Raw genomic sequence first — 21,152 nt, forward strand, 5'->3', positions numbered from 1 at the left:
CTTAATATTTTTTTTTTTATTATAATTTATTTACATTTTATATACATTCCACCGTTTTTAGTTTTATTTTAATTAATAATAACTTTATTTTTGTTTTTACTTGCCACAAAACGCTTTCTGGTGGTGTCACACCAATAAATTCAAATGTCACCACGCTGCCCAAACAGCTAAAAGCAAAAGTCAAATAATATAAAAGCGAAAACGGACGGGCGCTGGAAAGCGATGTACGTGGCCAAGAAGTCACATGGTGAACGCTTCCACTTAATAAACTACATACATATGTATATAAATATATTTCTATATACGTAGGCATTCAAAGAAAAAACGCTGTGCGCCATTTAGCGCGCTAAGGTGAGCAACTCAATAGCTGCGCTGCGCATCGCAGCGCTTTGACCGCCTTTCGTACCTCGTGCACCAACGCCCGCCACCCTCTTGATTCTCCCCACCCACTTCTCAACGTTGTATTCACGTAAACTACTGTCATTTTTGCTCAGATTTTCTAAACTCAGTTTATAATTGCATTTCAGCGCTTTAACATTCAGATCCCAAAGCTGTTGTTGCTGCTGCTGCTGCCGCCGTTGCCTGCAACGGCTTAAGGTTGCTACAGCTGGCAAAGTGAATCAATAACCAGTTAGTTGGTAGCGTTATTTTCCAGTGAATTCGCTGCTCTTTGTCTTGGTATATATTTAACCTGATATTCTGTGCACGAAACGCGCTGCGACGTCGACGCCAGCAGCGGCTCAGACGCATTGCAATTCATTCTCTCAAATTGCTCGTTGCCGCTTGTTTAATGTTGCCGATAATTTTTGCTATCCGCCGCGCTTAGTTTGGCTGTTAATTTATGGCAAGCAGCACTAAACAAATTGTGAGTTGGATAAGTGTTTTTTATTATTTTTGAAAATCGTGATTTTTGTACAGCCAATGCGTATATATATTTATCAGCATTTGTGCTCAAGATGAATGTACTTTGTAATTTATGCAATTAACTTCACCTTTACGACTAATATTATTGGTGGGGTGAAAAAATATATTAATATTCGACGCAGAAAATAAAAACGAAGAATTAATTTAAATTAAAATGATTTACAGAAATCCTTGACAACTCTAACACCCACATCACACATATTATATTAGATGCATACAAGCCAAGTGTATACCGTAAATATATACAATTTACATGTGGCATGCCTTCACATATAGAAGCAATGTATAGACATATGTATATACTCATGCACGCTTCCTTTGGGTTCAGCTCATAAATCTTTGGTCATGCTTTTTCAATCCATAACATTCAATAAAATTCAGTCACGTTTCTTTAGCCGCTCTACAAAATTCAAATGAAGTCAACTCCAAATATATCCACATATTACACTGTAATTGTATTGTAGAATGTTGCCTAAGAACGAGCCAATATAATTAATCCCGCTCGATATTTATAGCTATTGGTAATAACTCAATGTCAATACTGGCATAATTTCGTAATAAATTATTTGGCGCAAGAATGCAGCAGCCTTTACTACTAGTTACTTTTTAAAAACAAAAAAAAATTTGAGAGAAAGCTGTCAAGCCACCAGAACTCCGAGAGTAGTGAAACGAGCAATCGGCTAGCATAAATCAAATATACTAGCGTTTCAGAAACACACAGAAGCAACTCAAATATAGTGCAGGTCGCCTCCAAGTTTGTGCATCCTGGGTAACACTAAATGACCTGCAGCCTTGACGGCCTTTCAACTCCTGGAAGACTTTAGCTCCGGAACTGGGTTTTGATAGAGTTAGCTCTATAGGATTCGATAGAAACCTGGGCTGGTGAATGCGGCTTTCTGACACCTAGGTATGATGAGGTAAAACCCCGGCAGGCCTCAGAGTACGTTCCCTCGTCGTTAAATTAGCGTGCTGACTAATAAGATAATATAAGATCAATATACTTTTTCGAGAATCCATGGAAGTTCCACATCTACTGCAAAAGATTTAAAATCTATTTCTTTTTCAAATACGTTGTTGGTAAGATCACCGTAGTTCCCAGAGCGTGACGGCAACGGAATCATTCTAAATATTGCAGAAGCATTTTGGGAAGTCTGCTTTGTCACGAACACGAACACAAGTATTTGACTGGCTTAAAGTATTCAGTGAAGGTCTCGAAGTCAAAAACAACTTGCTACAAAGGAGCACACCTACTTGTATACCTCTGTTAATGACGACAAATCGATTGAAAATTACACGTATTGGCAGCTGAGAGATAGCAAATGATAACAACATTTCTTATTACTTGAATCTAAAATTTTGGTTATTGTTTTGGGTATTTTTTTAGTTATTGTTTTGGTTATTATTTTGGGTATTGTTTTGGTTATTGCCTTGGGTTTTGTTTTGCGTCATGATTTGGATATTGTTATCTTACCAAAAGAGAGAAATATTTTGCAAACACAACGTCTAGTAGAATTCACTCTAAAGATTATTCCCAACGCATTATCAATGGTAACGAAAGAGAAAAAGCATCGCAGAGAAATGAATCGAAACCGAAAAAATTGAGCCTGATAACAAGTGTTTTTAGTACAAGTCACCTTATCGTGTCTTTTGAAAGCGATAATAAACAATTGTATTAGTTTATCGTTGGAATGAGGCTTAAATTTAAATGTAAGTAAGTTGTTTGGCCAAGCAAAGTCCCGACGAAGAACATTTAATATTTTTCATAGAAAACAGTAATTTCATAAATAAACCCGGAATATATATATGTATGTATGTGAACAGGAGATCTAGCCGATAAGAAATAGATTAACTCGCCACCACATTTCAAATGACATTGATTATTGTCGAATATATGCTGTCCCACTCATCCAACGGGAGGATTTAATGATTTAACATTAATACCATGTTCAGACCGAAAATTTAAAAGATTAGATTACATTTAAGCATTTCATAACCCAACAGTGTTCTCACTGCCGTTAGAAAGATCAAAAAACAGCTGTTATTGTCATTCAAGTATTCACATCGCTTAATATTTATCAAAAGAAAAGATTGTCATATAGTATTTTGAAATAAAAGCCGTCTTTCTTTTAATATTTTCCATGTAATAGAAATAATGGATGCGTTTTTTCATTTGTTAAGTCGCTATCCAGGTGAAATTAGATTCATTGGAATTGGATTCGTGGATCAGTTTCAAATCATTTCAATGAAGTGATTTGGAACTGTCATTTTTGTATGGCGAAATCGTAATAAATTTTTAAGATTAGTTAGATAATCCATTCAACAGCCGAAATCGTGTGATTAAGTGTCGGTCTGAACATGGTATAATAGAGTGAACGCTGTTATGCCTAGGTATAATTAATCTAACACTAAGACTTCTTTTATATACTATCTTTCACTCACTTCACTAACAACAACAGATCTTTGGTCCAACCCCACAGAAGAAATATAATATATTTTGTAATATTATTTGATCCTCTTTCAATTGCTGATTCTTTTAAAGAGCATAAAATTAAGGTTATGTTTTGAAAGTTGAGACGAAATTTTGAAGAGTTAACTTAAAAAATATTTGTGCAAAAAACATTTCTCAAAACATGGATCTCAAGAACATCGCACATAAACATGTTTAAACGCAGAAGCCAACAATATTTTAGCACTTTCGGAGAGAAAAACTCTCAAAAAGTCCTGATTTATAAAAATTGGTCAGCTACATTTCTCCAACTGTGTTTTGAACTTTTATAGTTTATGAGAACATATACCATACACATATGCATATGGAAAATAAAATACTTTCTATAATCTTCACATGAAAAGATAATGTCGTTGAATTTTTTTGTTTTCTTTAACAAATGTGGGTGAGTGAGTAAGTGTGAACGTGACACGTGACGTTGGCAATGACACCAAAACAAACTGCAAGTGGCGACGTGACAGCGGCACAACAAAAACTCGACTTACAAATGAACCTACAGACAATGGCTAAAGCGCATGCGTAAAGATGCGTATAACGGTGAGTATGGGTACTTTATGAGTACTATGGAAAAATTATGAGTGCGAACGAAAGCCAAGAAAAAAGTGAGAAATAAATATTGTATACTGCAATAAAAATACGAAATGAACTTATAGCTGAAAACAACACAATACTAGGCAAGGTGAATGTATGTGTGCGTGCACGTGTAACGCATAGCAAACGCAGCGAAACTATGCACCTTCAACAGCTATTTATTTTGTATGTTTAAGGGTATGTGTGCGTATACAATGTTGGTATTTCTACTATTTTTAGTATTTTTTCGTGTGAGTGTGTGAGTTTCTGATTTATTTTTAGTTGGCTGCATGCGCATTGTTGTTGCAATTTGTCTCTATTTGTACGCTTCATTCGCTCAATTTTATGCATTTTTCATACGTTTCACAAAAAAAAAAACTCATTGTTCCCCCAAGACCCCAAAACGCCAAGCAAGCACTACAAGTGGAAAAGAAGAAGAAAACAAACACGCAAACAAAAGTAGCAGTAAGCGACCAACAAGAAGGTGGCAACACACAGTGAAGCCGTTAAAAAGGCAAAAGAAGAAACTCTTTTAAGGTCAACTCATTTCACTTTCTTCTAATAAAATCACAGCTCACCAAGAGCTAAGTGACTGCCTGACTGACAATCGGACAGACAGCGTGAGTAACTAATGGCTATGGACAGCAGTGCAGGAGCCAACGAGCAAAGAGCAAAAGGCGATGATAGAAATGCAGCGCAATCAACGAGCTGTTTGGATGAAGATGTCAAAGATAGAGAGAGTGCGCACAATATAGGCCTACATACATATATGTGTGTTTAAATATACCTTTATAAATATAAATGTATAAAAATATACATATGTATATACATTTTTTGTGCTCGTAACTTTTTGGCCGCCTCCAAAGAATATAAACTGACTCCTACACAGCAAAGTAATCATAATGCAACGAAAATAGTGCTGGCTAGCTGTGCGCTCATCAATATGCACAAATGCATAAAAGAGCGTATATACATACGTAGGTATATACATACCAAATAGCTATGTTATCTACATATATATATATATTATCTGGCTCAAAAGTTGTACCTACATGCGTGCTAAGCGAAAGTTTGTGGTGGAGCTACATCATGTCAAAGTCAAAGTCAGAGTGAGCTCAAGAAAGCGCGATTTTGGCCAGAAACCATTTGCGGCAGCTGGAAAACTTTGCAATCAAATGCGAAAAAAGTAGGTTTAACAACCTTAGAAACACGGTGTTAGATATACATACATATATGTAGTATTACTTAACACATATTAAATATAAGTTTAATTTAATTTTGCTTTTGTTTACGGAAATTGACATTCAGTAATTAAAATTTAGTTTGAATTAAGAATATCACTGTTTCAGCTAATTCTGAGACTAAGAAACTTATTCCCAAAAATGCTGCCTACCCAAGAATTAATAATAAATGAACTTGAAGTTGATTCTTATGGTTTTTATCACGTTTCCAAGTTCACATACTCTAAACTCAGCACAAGCCAACACACCATTTCGATGAGATGAACAAATATCTGATCTAAATCTGTCCGATGTAATCTCATATATAGGCTTCATTACGACAACACTCTCGAGCAGGGCGCGAGCATTACGGCAGGTTTCGTCTTTTGTCAATAGATAGATCATCACATAAGCAGCCATGACATCGCTAAAGAACTTAACAATCATTATCAAACGGTTTTGAACCATTTAAAAAAGGCTGACTACAAAAAGAAGCTCGATGTTGGGGTACCACATGAATTGTCTGTGAAAAATTTAATGAATCGAATAAACATTTGCGATTCTTCGCTGAAACGAAATGAAATCGAACCCTTTCTGCAGCGAATGCTAACAGGAGACAAAAAGTCGATCAAATAGGACAATAATGTGGAAAAAGATCACGATCCAAGCGTGGTGAAACTCATCAAAGGCCACAAACCAGGTTATGCTGAGTGGAGATGTGGTGGAATTGGAAAGGAATCATCCACCATTTGCTGCTACAGCGTGATCGAACGATTGATTCAGCATTTTACTGTTTTGATGCATCCTCAATATAACCCTAACCTTGCACCATCGGACTACCATTTCTTTCGGTCAATGCAGAACTCTCTTATTGGAGTAATGTTGGCTTCAAGAGAAACCTTTGAAAATTACAAGTTTTACACTGATGCAATAATGTCTCTAGCGGAAGAATGGCAAAAAGTGACGACCAAAATGGTAATACGTATTTGTTTCATTATAAATATAAACAAAAATAAGCTGAAGTTAATTAGAAATACGAAAAGATCTTTTCGACTACCCTATAAAACCTTATCCTCCCTTTATTTGACACCTTGGTCTTATATGATCTATAGAAAGAATTTATGGAACGATACGGTCAAGTAATAGCGTATGACGTTACGTTCACGGTTAAAGAAGAAGTATACGAGGATACCCCAATTTGCTAGCTAATTGGACGAAAAGAAAGTTATCAGTACAACTAAACCAGGATCTTTTATTGTGTTAAAGGTGCTTTATGTTTATGAAACCGTGATTATGTCGATAATGGTTTATGCGATATTGGTGGAGGGCGCTCGGTAAAACCACTCTCGCTAAGCAACTAAACAACGAACAGCTTTTATTGACACAAACCACCTCTTCATCGATATCAAACTGCTTTTGACACCACGAAACGAAGCTGCCTCTACGAGCCCTTCGATATTAAACGAGCTGTACGAAATATAGGACGACATTAATATGGTTCAGCGAATTAAGATTCAACGGCTTCGCTGACTAGTTCATATCTGAGAATATTCGACGCAATAACCGCCGGGGGAAGTGGAGCAATAGGAGGACCTCCACTCTGTTGGTAAGACCAGGTGGAGAAAGACCTATCTCACAATTCAGACCAAGATCAACGAAATTGATAACACAATTACAAGTAATACATATATTTCGAATTGCTTGCACATCAATCGTTATCTCCAGATCTGGCCTCAGCGACTCTTGTACTATTTTAGATCATAAAATATTGATGAACCTTAGCCAAAATCAATTCTTTAAAACCCCAACCAAAATATTTCACCTTTAACCGCTATCACAGAGAATTTTCAGCATTAACACAAGATCGCATATTTATAACAGATTACTAAATTGGAAGACTAGCTGAAATAACGCTTTCGTAGAGCGCTTATGCGATAGAAATAAAAAGAAATAGTTTAGAAAATTAAAATAAAATTCACATAATTCGTTTTTTTTTTACATATATGCGACTTTTAATATAGAAAACCTCTATTGATTTTTACCTCTTCTATACTTTTCTACGGCCAGATTAACTTTCTTTAACACTTCTCAAAACTTTAGCTAAAAATCGTGCGGGTCAACGCCCCTTGCTCTAGGAGCCCCCAGAACATCCGCCGATCGCACGTGTAGGGTTCAATAAATTTCAAATGATATGAGCGCATGTAGCCGAATATGTGTATGAGGCATTTGCAAGTAAAGCACTTTGACGTCCGGCCTTCCGCCGCGCATGCGCTAACCATTTCTATCAATTGTTTGTTTGCATGTGTGCCGGCAGTAATTGTGCCTTCAGACTGAGCTGGTAATGCGAAACAATTTTACATTCCCGCAGTATGTAGTCTCTAACCACCACAAAAAACCACAATAAACCATAAACAACAAAAAGGCATTAGGCTTACACTTACCATTTCTTTTCTTAAAATGGCTAATTGCGTATCCAGTGTGCTTCCTGTCACGCTCGCCACCGCACCGCCAGCGCCGGCGACTTTCGAGGTGACGCCTGATTTCGCGGGCGTCGCCGCCGCTGCTGACGCTGCTGTTGTGGTTGCTTCTTTCGCATTTGTTGTTGCTATCGCTGATGATGTTGTTGTTGTTGTTGGTGCGGCATTCAATGTCTTTGACTTGTTGTTCACGTCCATTTCGCTACTTTCCAACAATTTCGCTATGTTCAATTCATTTTTGCCAATATTATTAACGCTATGCGTAGTACTGTTGCTGTTGTTGTTGCTGTTATTATTATTATCGCCGTTTTGATATTCTACGCTATTGTCCAGATTGCTGTTGCTCAAACTTTGCGCACTAGCGGCACTAATGTTGTTGTGATTGTTGTTTTGGTTTTCCATATTGACACCGGCATCGTCGCTAATCAAACCCGAATCGGAGCCGAGCATTTTATTGATACCACTAAGACTTTTTGGCAAAGGTGGCAGATCGGTGATAGACAAAATTCTGTGGAGACAAAAAAGATAGAAATATGGAACAATTAAGTATTGTAAATAAGAAAATGAAAATATTACTTAATTCAAATATGTTTTATCACTAAAGTAATTAATTAAAAATTATATAATTATAATTAAAGTAATTAATTAAAAATTGTTTTGTTATAATTACAGTAATTAAATAAAAATAAAGTTCATAAAAACTTTTTTTTTTTTTTTGAAAAATTTCGTAAACTTCTTTTAGAAAAATACTTTATTTTTAAAACGGGTACATATTAAGAGTTACCGTTGTTGATTTCAATAATAAAATAGAGAAAATAGTTTCGAAACATAAAGCTCTACGTGAATTTATAGGTCTAATTTGTTAAACCTCATAACAAAAAAAAAATAACGAAGGAACTTCTTTTCTTATTTAGACTTGTTTTAAAATCGTTTTCAGAAAGAATATTTTTGAGTAGGGTTGCCAATTGTAAAATTTGTTTATTCTATGAAACGGATCAATTAAAGTGTCTAAAGACATCAATATAAAAAGTTTCATTTATTTAGCATGTATTTTTAAGTAGTGTTGCCAACTATTTTGAAATTAAAATGTTTACCAAATGAAATTATTAAAAAAAATAATTCAAGTTTTTACTAATTTCTAATATCTAGTTTTTATGTATATATAATAAAAAAAATGTTTTTTTAACGATCAGCCAGCTTGATGTCCTTTAACAAAAAAATTTTATCAGTTCCACAAAATAAAAAAAATAGTAGAGGGCAACCCTTTTTAAAAATGTCTTTACCTTAAATTGTTTCTAAATCAGTTTAATGTTTACATTTTGAAACTTATGTCGTCGTTTTAAAAGAAAACCCAAAGCGAACAGGTGACAACCCTGTCAGCATTCTGACAGTTCGTTGCGTACCGATGTTATAGTTACGAGTTTTTTTTATCTTGTTTTAATATTTTTTTCATATAACTTGCAAGCAAGTGGCAACCTTTAAATCAAATCAACAAATATAATAGAGAGCAATGGACAAAATTGCGCAACACTATTTCGTTGCAGCAATCTATCAGTCTTTCACCGTACCAAAAGCGGTGTTTGAATTTCGTCTGATATTTTTCCTAGAACCTTTGGGACCAGCCTTTCTCTTTCAAACAAAAGAACATTTTTGGGCACAAATGTATGAGCTTTTGTTCCGAAACCTGATCAACAATTTAAAAATCTGCTGATCAGGTCATTTACTCTTTATAACAAGAAGTACGCCACCTCCGGATGGAAACCGTAAAGAAATCAGATCTACTGCGAATTTGCATCGGTCAAGCGAAGAAGAACTTAACCTCACTCCAATTAGCGGTTATTTATGGTATTAAAATTCTATGCCTAGATACCAGAACTGTCATCACTCAAAGCTATCGGTATCTATATTTGTATATGACTCATATCATTCAGAAATATTACTATATCCAAGATAATCTCTCTCAGAGAGCTCAACTGATCACTTTCACAAACCGAAAAAGTGCAGAGCAAGTCACCAGCGTCGTTAACGCACCACACCCACACACGTACTTACCGGCTTATCGCACACACACACACGTCCACTTGCAAGCAGAAGTAGCGCCCAGTCAGCACTTTCGTTAAATATGCTAATTTAACTTTCATTATGCATAATATATTGTCGCTTCTTTATTGAAATAATTCGCTTTTACCGCTTACAAGATGTATTACATTCCTCTATCGCTTCTACTTCTTCTTCACCGCTTGCTATTGTCAAGCGTATTTGTTGTAACCACGAGTCGTACGCGCTTTGGGGAAGTGGAAGCGTGAAATTGAGTCGCATTCTTCAACCAAATAAATGTGGTTGTTTTTTATAATTATAACATGTGATAACTAAATATATGAAAGATATGTATATGTAACCGTAAACACCCACAAACTCACATTTGAAAATATGTTTCAACCTTTTTCACATTTTATGTAAATTTGCGACAATAAAGCGGTTCGGAGCGGTTTTGGGCGAGAAGATAATTATCTGAGACATTTTACACTTTTGGCAGAATTTATTATGCAATTATTTTCATGCGCTAATTTTCGCTATGCATAGACGTAAAAACATACATAAATAGTTGAGGCTTATAATAAAATAATCTAAATATGGCGCAAGTAACTTCCCACTTATAATTCGTTTCCTCAACGCCAAGAAAATCGCTTAAAGCATGTAAAGATTTCAAGTTCCAACTTTCTAATTTCACTATCGTCTAACTGAAGAAAGCGAATGTCATTGTGACATTGAAAAATCAGAAACATACAATATGAGTATTCAGCTAATTATTATGCAAGTCATTACAATCTTTTATACACTATTTATAAATAATTTGTGAGATAGGCTTATTGTACGAGTATTTTACAATAAAAATCAGTTAAGAACTTATTATTGTAATATTTCAGCTATTGCCGGCGCATATTTTCTAATCCAGTATTTATATCATAAAACCAATGAAGGCATAAACTATTTTTTATTCATTATTAGTTTTACCGTGAATCCTCTAGTGTGGATCGAGCCCTTAAACACTTTTTGACTACTATCAACTTTTCCATCGCTACAGCTGATTTGTGAACAAAATTATGATTAAACAAGAAAATTTTAGAAAATTGAGGAATTTTTAAAAGCGATCTAACAAAGGTATAAAAACGAAGAGCACTTCAAAACAAGACAGCTGAACTCTTAATAGGTACCTATTTAGTTCAATACCTAATAAACAGTTACATATACATATTTTTGAAAGGCACAAAGTATTTATTAAATCAAAACTAAGGCTTCTACTTCATACCAGTCATTACTTAAGGAGTTTAGCATAAACAATTCATTCTGGGAGCAAAGAAAATGGGCGTCAAATCTCTCTTTAAGCTTAATTAAATATGATTATGAATATATAAAAATATCTAATAAGTACGGTTTACAAAAAATTTTTACTGTGAAACTGCAGTTAAAATTTCAAGAAGTTACGTTGGATAGTCATCGAGTAGCATCGTCGCCCTGAGTCGACTGACCCGAACGCTGCAACACTGCAACGAATCGAAGAGGCAAACGCTTTTTTTCATAGTTCTACCAAACGAATAAAGTATTAGGGCATTAAAGTGTACTTTAAGTCCACCAAAAAATTGAGTTTTTGAAAATACCGGACTGGTCATAACCAATTCTGACCCTCTTTTCCAAATCGTGGTAGCATTCAAAACTTATTCTTCGAATCAATTAGGTATTTCTAAAACACTGTATGTTCTAAAATAATTGATTAAAATATTTGTGCATTTTTCTTTTTTTTATGCGAGGTTTACCGCTATGTGAAAAGTAATGATCTAACAAATTGAATTGTAATTGCAATTCTAATACGAGCATAACCTGCATGACATCTCTGTACATATTTATGCAACCTACGTTGTTGTTCTTGTAGCAAGCAAAACATATTAAAGAACATTCGCATAAAAGGCAAAGACTATGATTACATTGTCGCAATAACAACAATAGTAACATGTAAGTAAGTACTCGTAGTATTTAGGTAGTTGCACTCGTACAGTCTGTCTTGTAAACTGCACGACAGTCATTGCAGTCAACACCAACTACGAGTTTATCAATCAAAACACCGCGACTAGTCTTGACCAATAAATGAAGCCGGATTGTGCTTACAAGGCTGAATATATCTACCTTAAAATAAGTATAATCTCATGCACACATTCATATCATATACATGTATGTATGTCTAATACAAGCGTCAACGACAATATTTCTATATAAGCTCATACCTGTTTAAATATTTATCTAGCATTAGCTGGAGTATTTGTGCTAAACGCTAAGCGACGCTCTAGAAAATGGTATGAAATTGAGGAAAAAATACCGAAGGATGACTGATGAGCGTTACACATTGAATGCTGTCCGCCTGCGCGTAGTCCGAAGTAGTTCTAAGTAGTTGTTACAAGGAAATTTATAATCTACTTGTTAAATGATTACGGGCATTGCGCGGATTTTCTTTCTCCGCTGGCGTGCCATCAAATGGTTATATATAGTGTGATTTTTATTATTTTTATTGAGCAAAAAACAGTTAGTAAGTTCTTTAAGTTATTATTATTATACTACTGTAATCAAATTGAAAGGTGAATTTTGTCCATCATCTCCTTCAAAGTAATCATCTCCCGCTCTAATACACTTATACCAATGAATTTTCCAGTCATCAAAGCACATGGAAAAATTCTCCGTCATGTTGGCCATCAGAGCCTTCTTCGATTCAGCTTTTTCCTCAATTGAGTCGAAACGGTGTCCTCGGAGTGGTCATGTGGTGTTACACGAAGTTAAATCAAGCGAATGCGGTGGTTGCAGCATGATATTAGTTGAAAATGTTGCGAAATGATCACGAAGCAGTATGAGATAGTGCATTATCGCACATCTTTGTACAATAAATTCAAACATAACAAAAATCGAAGAATTCACTTTTAGAACCTCACAAAACCACGCGTATCTCAAACACTAATGAATATTTTGACTTTTGAAATTTAGCACAGATGTCACTAATAGTACTACCAACTTACAGAAAAAAATTTACCGATTCGTAAAACACGTCAAGTATAAATTAAAAATTCACCTATCACTTCGATCACAGTAAGTCATTGAGCATCATTCTATGAAATATAATATTTGGTATGAAATGGTATATCTCAAATATCGTTCTCGCTCTCAAAATTCCCAAAGTAGATAATAAATATACGAAAGGCAATGTTTAGTAATTAGATCTTAATAGAGATCTCCCTCAAAATACAATTAAAAATTCCTCCATATAATCTTAAACTATTGTTCCCATATAATTATATCTGGTAAAATTTCTCATATAGAAAACCCGAAGCCATAATACATATACACATTTCATAATAGCAGTTATTCGAATATCAAAACAAGGAAATAGCTTTCTAATTCTTTAGAAAATGTGGGAATGTTAACTGTATTTATTATATATATGTATAGGTAGATAGTAGGATTTCAATACAATACGTTTATAAACAGAATGTTATGCAAAAGTTTATTGTTGTCTTTCTTTCGTTGGCATTCAATACTTCGCTGAATGGAAATTTTGATATTTTTATTGTTCATATGTATTTGCATTTTAATAATTATTACTGAGATATTATTAGCGAGGTGAATACTTTATGTAATTATGATACAATAATATCAATATAACACTTCATTATGTAAAAAAGTTCGCATTAGTATAATTTTTTAAAATTTTCAATTGTTTTAACTTTTTTATTACTTCTATAACAATACGAGGTTAATCCGAGAAAGTCGGAAAATAAATCGAAATAAAATATTTTCCAAATTTAAAAAAAAAGAAGTTATATTTTAATGCTTTATGCGGTATTTATCAATTTTGCTATTGGAAAAAACATACTCAGTCAACTTTTGGGGTAGCTGCTTTATTTATAATGGAATTATATAATTTAATATTAAAAAATCAATGTTAAGCTGTTTTAGAATTCATGTAAAAATCAAGATATTCTGAACCAATTTAGATCTAAGCTATACATGTAAAAAGAAAAATAAAAATAAAAAATGAGAAGCTCCCGGCATGACACATATATGGCGCTATTAGAATTAAATCCATATGATTTATAGTTAGCCCTATCCATCTAAATCCGCGTGCATAAAATCACAACTATCGGATCATTAGCTTGTGAATTATGCCATTTTAAATGAAGCAATTATTGTTAGTGAAAAATAAATGTATAAAAAAGAATTAGGCGTGTTGATAAAATATTGTTTTTTGAAAGGAAAAAATACAATTGAAGGCAAAACATGGAAGCTTGATTTAATGACGATTTTCCGGACACTCCCCCAGGAAAATTAACCATTAAAGATTAGTATGCTAACTTCAAATGTGGCACCGAAGTGAACGGTCAACGCTGTGGATGCCCAAAAAAAAATTTGTTACCGGCGAAAACATCAAATAAGCCCAAAAATTAATTTTGGATAACCTTAAGGTGTAGTTGTTCCAGACTGAAAGTGTACATCATATCATTCATGCATATTCTCTATCCGTGCAAAGTGGATGGCCGCGTGAGCTCACTTTTGAACAGAAACAGCGACGATTTGATGATTATGAGCAGGGTTTAGAGATGTTCAAACGAAATAATCCCGACTTTTTGCATCGATTTTTGCCAATAGATGAAATGTGGCACCATTATTTCACTCCAATCGACAGTCATTCGAGTAGACTGCGCACGATGAACCTCCTACAAAGTGTGGAAAAAAGCAACAGTCGGCTGCCAAGGTTATGATATCTGTATTTGGAGATGCGCGTAAAATAATTTTTATTGACCACCTGAAAATAAGTAGGATCATAAACACCGACTATTACATAGCATTATTAGACCGTTTGGAGGACAAAATCGGTAAAAAACGATCGCTGTTTCACCAAGACAATGCACCGTGTCACAAGTCTGTGAAGACGATGGCAAAACTCCATAATTTGGGCTTTGAATTGTTTCCGCATTCCCCAGATCTGTACCTGAGCGAATATTTTTTGTTCAATTTACCTGTCAGTTTCTCCTTTAACTCCGGTTGAAGTTATCTTACGCTTAGGAAAGGCATAATAATAAATTTTCATGATATTTTACACTCCAAAAAATTATTCACGTCATTTCAGAATTCAAGTACGTATTCGGCTGGGTATTGGACCTAACTAATTCTTTTTCGAGAGATTTAATATCAAATTGAAATATAAAATTTCTAATTTTTTTGAAGATCCGGCTTTGTGAATGAAATTTTAATAAAAAAAATAAACAAAATTTTAAAACTTAAACAAATAAAACTTATTGCCAAAGTCTTATAGTTTTTATTTGAATCGATAATATCAAACGACATTATTTGTGCTTTGTATATTGTATTAAAACCCGCTCAGAGATGTACATTTCCAAAAAGCGGCAGAAACTAATAATAAATGTGAGACGCTTTGAGACGTTAGATCTAGTCTGAAAGATTAGTATCCCATTCCGTTGTGAGAAAATGTTCGATAGACTAAGTGCTGCTTTACTAAAGCCTAATTTCAAACCTACTAAACCATAGTCGTGTACTCAACCCATTCGCCATCTAAATTGGTCAGTTGCCACAAAGGAGAATTTATTTTATAATTCCCAAGATTCAATTAGTCTTCATTATTTCACTAGAAAAAGACAGTAGCAAAAACACAAATCGGTCATTTGGAATGAAGACAATTTGTATACATTTCTTAACAGCAATAGAGTGTCTTTATATTTGTAAAATAAATATTTGACATTTGAAACTGCTAAGTATATGCCAAGGTCAGATTTAAATTTTTGTCTTGTTTTAATTTTTTTTGTATTTAATTTTTTCCAAAAAATATTGTTTACAAATTTTGCTTACAAATACATTTTAAATGACAAATTCGAAACATATGTGCATTTCTACTCTCTGTGGAGACTTCAGCACATTTATTTCACTCAACGAAGCTTCAAGTTCATTAACAAAACTGACTGGTTTTTAATTAGCAGCGGCTGGCATAAATGCATTACTGATTTATTGTATAAATATTACTTTGATTAAAATTTTTTATTAATTTTCGTAATTCAACACCTCTGCATTTATGCATAATTACGGCAAAAGACGCGCCTTCCTTCATACCTAAGTATATGAATGGTACATATATAAATTTTGAAGACGTCAACGAAATTATTGCAGCAAAATCAAATTGAAGCCAGGAGAAATAATTAAAGAGACAAAACACACATAAACGTCCACAAAATTTAAAGCAAACAAGTAAGGAAGGGCTAAGTTCGGGTGTCACCGAGCATTTTATACTCTCGCAAGACAAGTTTCATCAACATATCTCAATTTTTACTCAAGTTACAGCTTGCACGGACGGATAGACAGACATCCGGATTTCAACTCTACTCGTCACCCTGATCACTTTGGTATTAAATATACTGACGATATATACCGTTATTAGCAACTTTATTGCGAGAGTATAAAAATGATGCCCTATGAATTACATGAAAATATCTGAGAGATTTACCGATATTTTCGGTGAAAAATTAGGTTAGGTTAGGTTAGGCACTGAGTTCTTCGTGTTCGATATCAGGGACCTTGAAAAGTTGTAGTCCGATCACGACAATTTTTCCACAAGGGATACCTCAGCTCAAATACCGTATTGTGTAAAGTTTTATTCCGCTATCATCTATGGTTCCTCATGTATATATTATACAGAGAAGGCATCGGATGCAATTCAAAATTGCGGTATATAGGAAGAAGGCGTGGTTGTGAACCGATTTCACCCATATTTCGTACATGTCATCAGGGTGTTAAGAAAATATTATATACCGAATTTCATTGAAATCGGTTGGGTAGTTCCTGAATTATGGTTTTTGGTCCATAAGTGGGCGACGCCACTCCCACTTTCAATTTAAAAAAAAAAGCCTGTGTGTAGCTTAATTCTGCCATTTCTTCCGTAAAATTTAGAGTTTCTGACGTTTTTTGTTAGTCGGTTAACGCACTTTTAGTGATTTTCAACATAACCTTTGTATGGGAGGTGGCCGTGGTTATTATCCGATTTCTTCYAWTTTTGAACTGTATATGGAAATGCCTGAAGGAAACGACTCTATAGAGCTTGGTTGACATAGCTATAGTAGTTTCCGAGATACGTACAAAAAACTTAGTAGGGGCGGGGCCACGCCCACTTTTCCAAAATATTACGTCCAAATATGCCCCTCCCTAATGCGATCCTTTGTGCCAAATTTCACTTTAATATCTTTATTTATGGCTTAGTTATGACACTTTATAGGTTTTCGGTTTCCGCCATTTTGTGGGCGGGGCAGTGGGCCGATTTTGCTCAACTTCGAACTTAACCTTCTTATGGAGCCAAGAAATAAGTGTGCCAAGTTTCATCATGACATCTCAATTTTTACTCAAATTACAGCTTGCACGGACGGACAGGCAGACACCCGGATTTCAACTCTACTCGTCACTATGATCACTTTGGTATATATAACCCTATATCTGACTCTTTTAGTTTTAGGACTTACAAACAATCGTTATGTGAACAAAACTATAACACTCTCCTTAGCAACTTTGTTGCGAGAGTGTAAAAAAAGTGAGCTACGAACTGGGAAATATGCGCTGACGCTGATGCGACATTAATTAGCTCAGTGGAAAACAATCCATTACAAAAACTCAAAAAAAAATTTTGAAATTAAAAACAAAGATAAAACCCAAAAAATTAAAAAAAATAATTAAAAAAAATTGTAATGTGAAAAAAACTTAAAAAAAGCATTCAATTAAAAAAAAATAACATTCAATGTAAAATAAATGAAAATTTTGAAAAAAATTTAAAAGCAAAAATACCAAAAAAACTAAAATTAGCCACTACAAATTTGTCAGTTCATTAGCCCGATTGTTGTGTACTTTTGTGGAGGCAGTCAGCAGTCAGCAGTAGTATCGGCGTCAGCGCTTTGGCGTAAGCGCACTCTGAAGAAGGGTGTGCCAAAAATGGTAATAACTTTGTAAGCAAAATCGAGTGCATATGTGTGTGTGTCTTAAATTTTATATGTTTATTAGTATTCTCGCATAAGCAAATTAACTTATGATATGCGTGACTAGCGATTTTAGCTGTTTTCACCTCCGCGAGATAGCACAACTTTGTTTGCATGGCATGCATATATGTGTGTGCTTACATATACATATATATTATTAATATATATATATATAATTTATACATCAGCATGAATAAAACAAGCAGTTATGCATGTTTTAGCCGTTTGCTCGCCTCGTCATAAATGTGTTTATTCGCACACGGCGTATACTTGACCCACGCAGTTTCGGACACACACACTCCTCATGATATAGGCATAAAAATGTTTATATTTATGTATGCTTGAATTGTGTGCCAATTCTCTTCATATAGATGCCGCTTCTTCTTCTTCGAAATTTTTTGTTTTTAATAAAAATTAGCATGTGCTTTATGACCATTCCACTTACTTTCACAAGCTTCGCGAAATATTTATGCCTCTTCGCACCTTATTCATGCATACCGCATATACGCATTTATTTTCAGTAATTAAATTTGTTTTTTTTTTCACCGAATTTGTAGTGACCCAATTTACATCTCATATTATTTGTAGCAGATATTAACAAGTTTCGTGTAAATAAATAATTACTTTTTTATACAAAATCAATTGAACACTTAGGCGCTTTTCGCTTAATTTTCCCTCAGCTCTGTGTTCGCAATTAACCACTGCTTATCTATGTAAATATATTTTAAATATTTTTTGTATTTCTTCAAAATTTTCTCGAACATTTCATCGCCTTCAAATTGGAGCAATCGGCGCAAGCCACACAATCACAACGGCAGCGCAAAAAATTAAATGATTTTCCGGCAAGTTAAGAACTTGAACTGTTTCCTCAAATGTATCAAAATTAAAATGAAGCAAGGCGAAATTTGGCGTACAGGGTGCGACAGTGTGATGAAAAGAAATATGACAAATTATATTTTTTTTTTTTGCAAGAAAATATATTTTAAATTAATAATTCGAATCCACTTTTCACCTGGAATATATCTATGTATATCACCCATTTGAGTTAGCTTGTAAAAGAAATTTCTTTTAAAAAATTCAGAGATTCCGGCGCTTTTACTTTTTATTTTAGGAAAGCTGTATGAACACAAGCTCTTGAACAGCAATTTATATTGCTCTATCTAGAACGATGACCAGTAGAGGCTGACTCCGTGCGTTCCAGCCAACGATTCTTAACAGCAAAAGCAATCAGTTCCATATTATTGTATTCACCACCGGTGTGGATACAAGCAATGGATTTAAAAGTGTATGCTAAACAAATAATTGCAGTGCATAGGCTTTTGACTCTGATGAAGTATTAGCCAGTATGCCGTCCATTGACATCAAGGGAGATGAACTCGAGCGATTATGTGAGCTATCAGCGCCTAAAACAGTATCGATGAAAACAGAGCAAAGGGCAAGAGCATGTTGCAGGAGCGCTCGAATTTCTCATCCACAGGGCGCTGGACCCACTGACATAGAGCGGACATCCACTCGGGGATAGACAGACGATATGGGGACCAGAATTTCCATCTGACTCAAAGATTTAGTGAACATGGGTCCTTTGGAAAGTAACTTTTCAGATTCCACAATGACATTAATCCGAACTGTCCGACGTTTACAAAATTTATAGGAGACTATGAAAATGTATTATATTATCGCCCTCTTGTTTCAAATACAAGGCAAAAACCACACGGTGATAATTTTACGGTCGATAATTTAACGACACTCGTGTGTCAGTCGACTCATAAATTGAAAGCTGTTAGCGAAGTATCGGCATTCATAATGACAAAACTGAGACTTTTTCAACAGATTAGGTGTCCGTCAGTCCGCACAATAGAGGAGGGGTAAATGTTCTGTCCCTCCCACGAAGTAATACTCAGCCGGTGGTTCCATGGGTAAGTCTTGTGCTAAGAGTAGATTAACGGATTAAAGCTCCGCACTCCGGATTTCGATGCTTCCCTTTCTATATATAAAACATCTCCCGGACAGGTCAATTATTCAGTGTAATTGCTGTGAATTGAATGAAAGAATTATAGATATAAAGATAACGACAGTTTTGTCAAACTATGTTTTGAGTAGTATCATAGACCTAGAGACATGGGGTCAGGTCAAGTAAAATGCAACTTGTTACTGAATCCATTGAGTGTATTACAAACGTATGAGTATTGCTCAAACATCCTCCTGTCGTAATACCTGACACACAGACAGACTTTTAATGAAAGACAAAAAAAAAAAAAAAAAGAAGTGCGCTGCATGGTTGAATTTCGCCAAATTTAGAAGTTTTTTCCTAATAATTTTAGACTGAAACATTGAAGTGCCTTGGAAGACATGCTGTCTCAAAGGACTGTAACGGAAAGGTAATACTCTAACCTTCCATTCACCTACACTACATTTCAGCAATTCCGCGAGTTTCTGGGCATAACAGTTAATGGGTAAGTGATCTGCGCTAATCCCTAGTATACTACTAAATTCCTTCTCTCCTAAAATAAAAGTATTTTGGCTTACCAAACCACTCACACTACCTCAATATTTTGGTTGTTTGGATTGGTTTCTCTAACTTCCATTGTACCAAGCAGCCAAAAAAATTAGCATCTTCTGGAGGCTGTTTAGATCAATTCGTCCTCTATTGCGCTCCTGTTCTCCCCTTAGGTACTGAAATTATTTGTACTAAATTTAAACTCTGAAAGTATACTGATTGTCTTCAGATAGTGAGACTCGTCTACGGGCATCCAGAGAAAATTAATGGATTTGATAGTTAAAGGGCAAGTTCAATTGGTATAATCTATTAATTCCACAATATCGCCTCAAAGACGGAGTTGTTCACGCTACCTTCTTTTTGGCGATTACCACAGAAGTATTGTGCTCTTGTGCCTGATTCACATTTTGAACAACATAGAATTCTAAATCCATATTATGAATAAATGCAAGATTAACCAATTATTCTCGACCAAAAATAAGTGGTTTTGTCTCCCGTAAGAACAAATTGTGCGGATCACATTTTGGCAACTCTAATCAAGAAATTTTTTTTTAAATTATCAACTTGTTTGCGACTTTTATTAAAACAGCAAATAAATAATTATTTTGCACAGTGTCTTTCCTTACTAAGAAGCTGCTTATTAGTCGATTTCATACAAGCTGATCAATGAAAATCCATTGTATAGAAAAAATTTTTTTTTTTATTTTACGAGATATCGTCACGAAATTAAGCATGTATTATTATCCAAGGCGACGCTAATTAATCCAAAATATCCAAACAAATTGTTCATATCGGGCTTCTCTAGCGTGTAGCTGTCATACAAACTGACTGATCAAAATGAAGTTGTTGTATGGAAATATTTTTTATTTTACGATCAAAATCAAGTATTTA

The 21,152-nt window shown here is 34.6% G+C and overlaps 1 protein-coding gene across 2 annotated transcripts in view; it reads right to left on the reverse strand.

Moving 5' to 3' along the window:
• The window catches only part of LOC108978182 (serine-rich adhesin for platelets), a 117,472-nt gene that overhangs the window by 49,453 nt on the left and 46,867 nt on the right, over window positions 1-21,152 (reverse strand). For both annotated transcript variants that reach the window (XM_018948341.1, XM_018948340.1), the window contains exon 3: window positions 7,662-8,205. In XM_018948341.1, coding sequence (XP_018803886.1) covers window positions 7,662-8,205 — 544 coding nt within the window. The remainder of the gene's footprint in view (window positions 1-7,661; window positions 8,206-21,152) is intronic.

Source organism: Bactrocera latifrons, unplaced genomic scaffold (genome assembly GCF_001853355.1).
Source record: "Bactrocera latifrons isolate USDA-ARS-PBARC rearing strain unplaced genomic scaffold, ASM185335v1 scaffold_119, whole genome shotgun sequence".
In the NCBI taxonomy this organism is placed as follows: Eukaryota; Metazoa; Arthropoda; class Insecta; order Diptera; family Tephritidae; genus Bactrocera; species Bactrocera latifrons.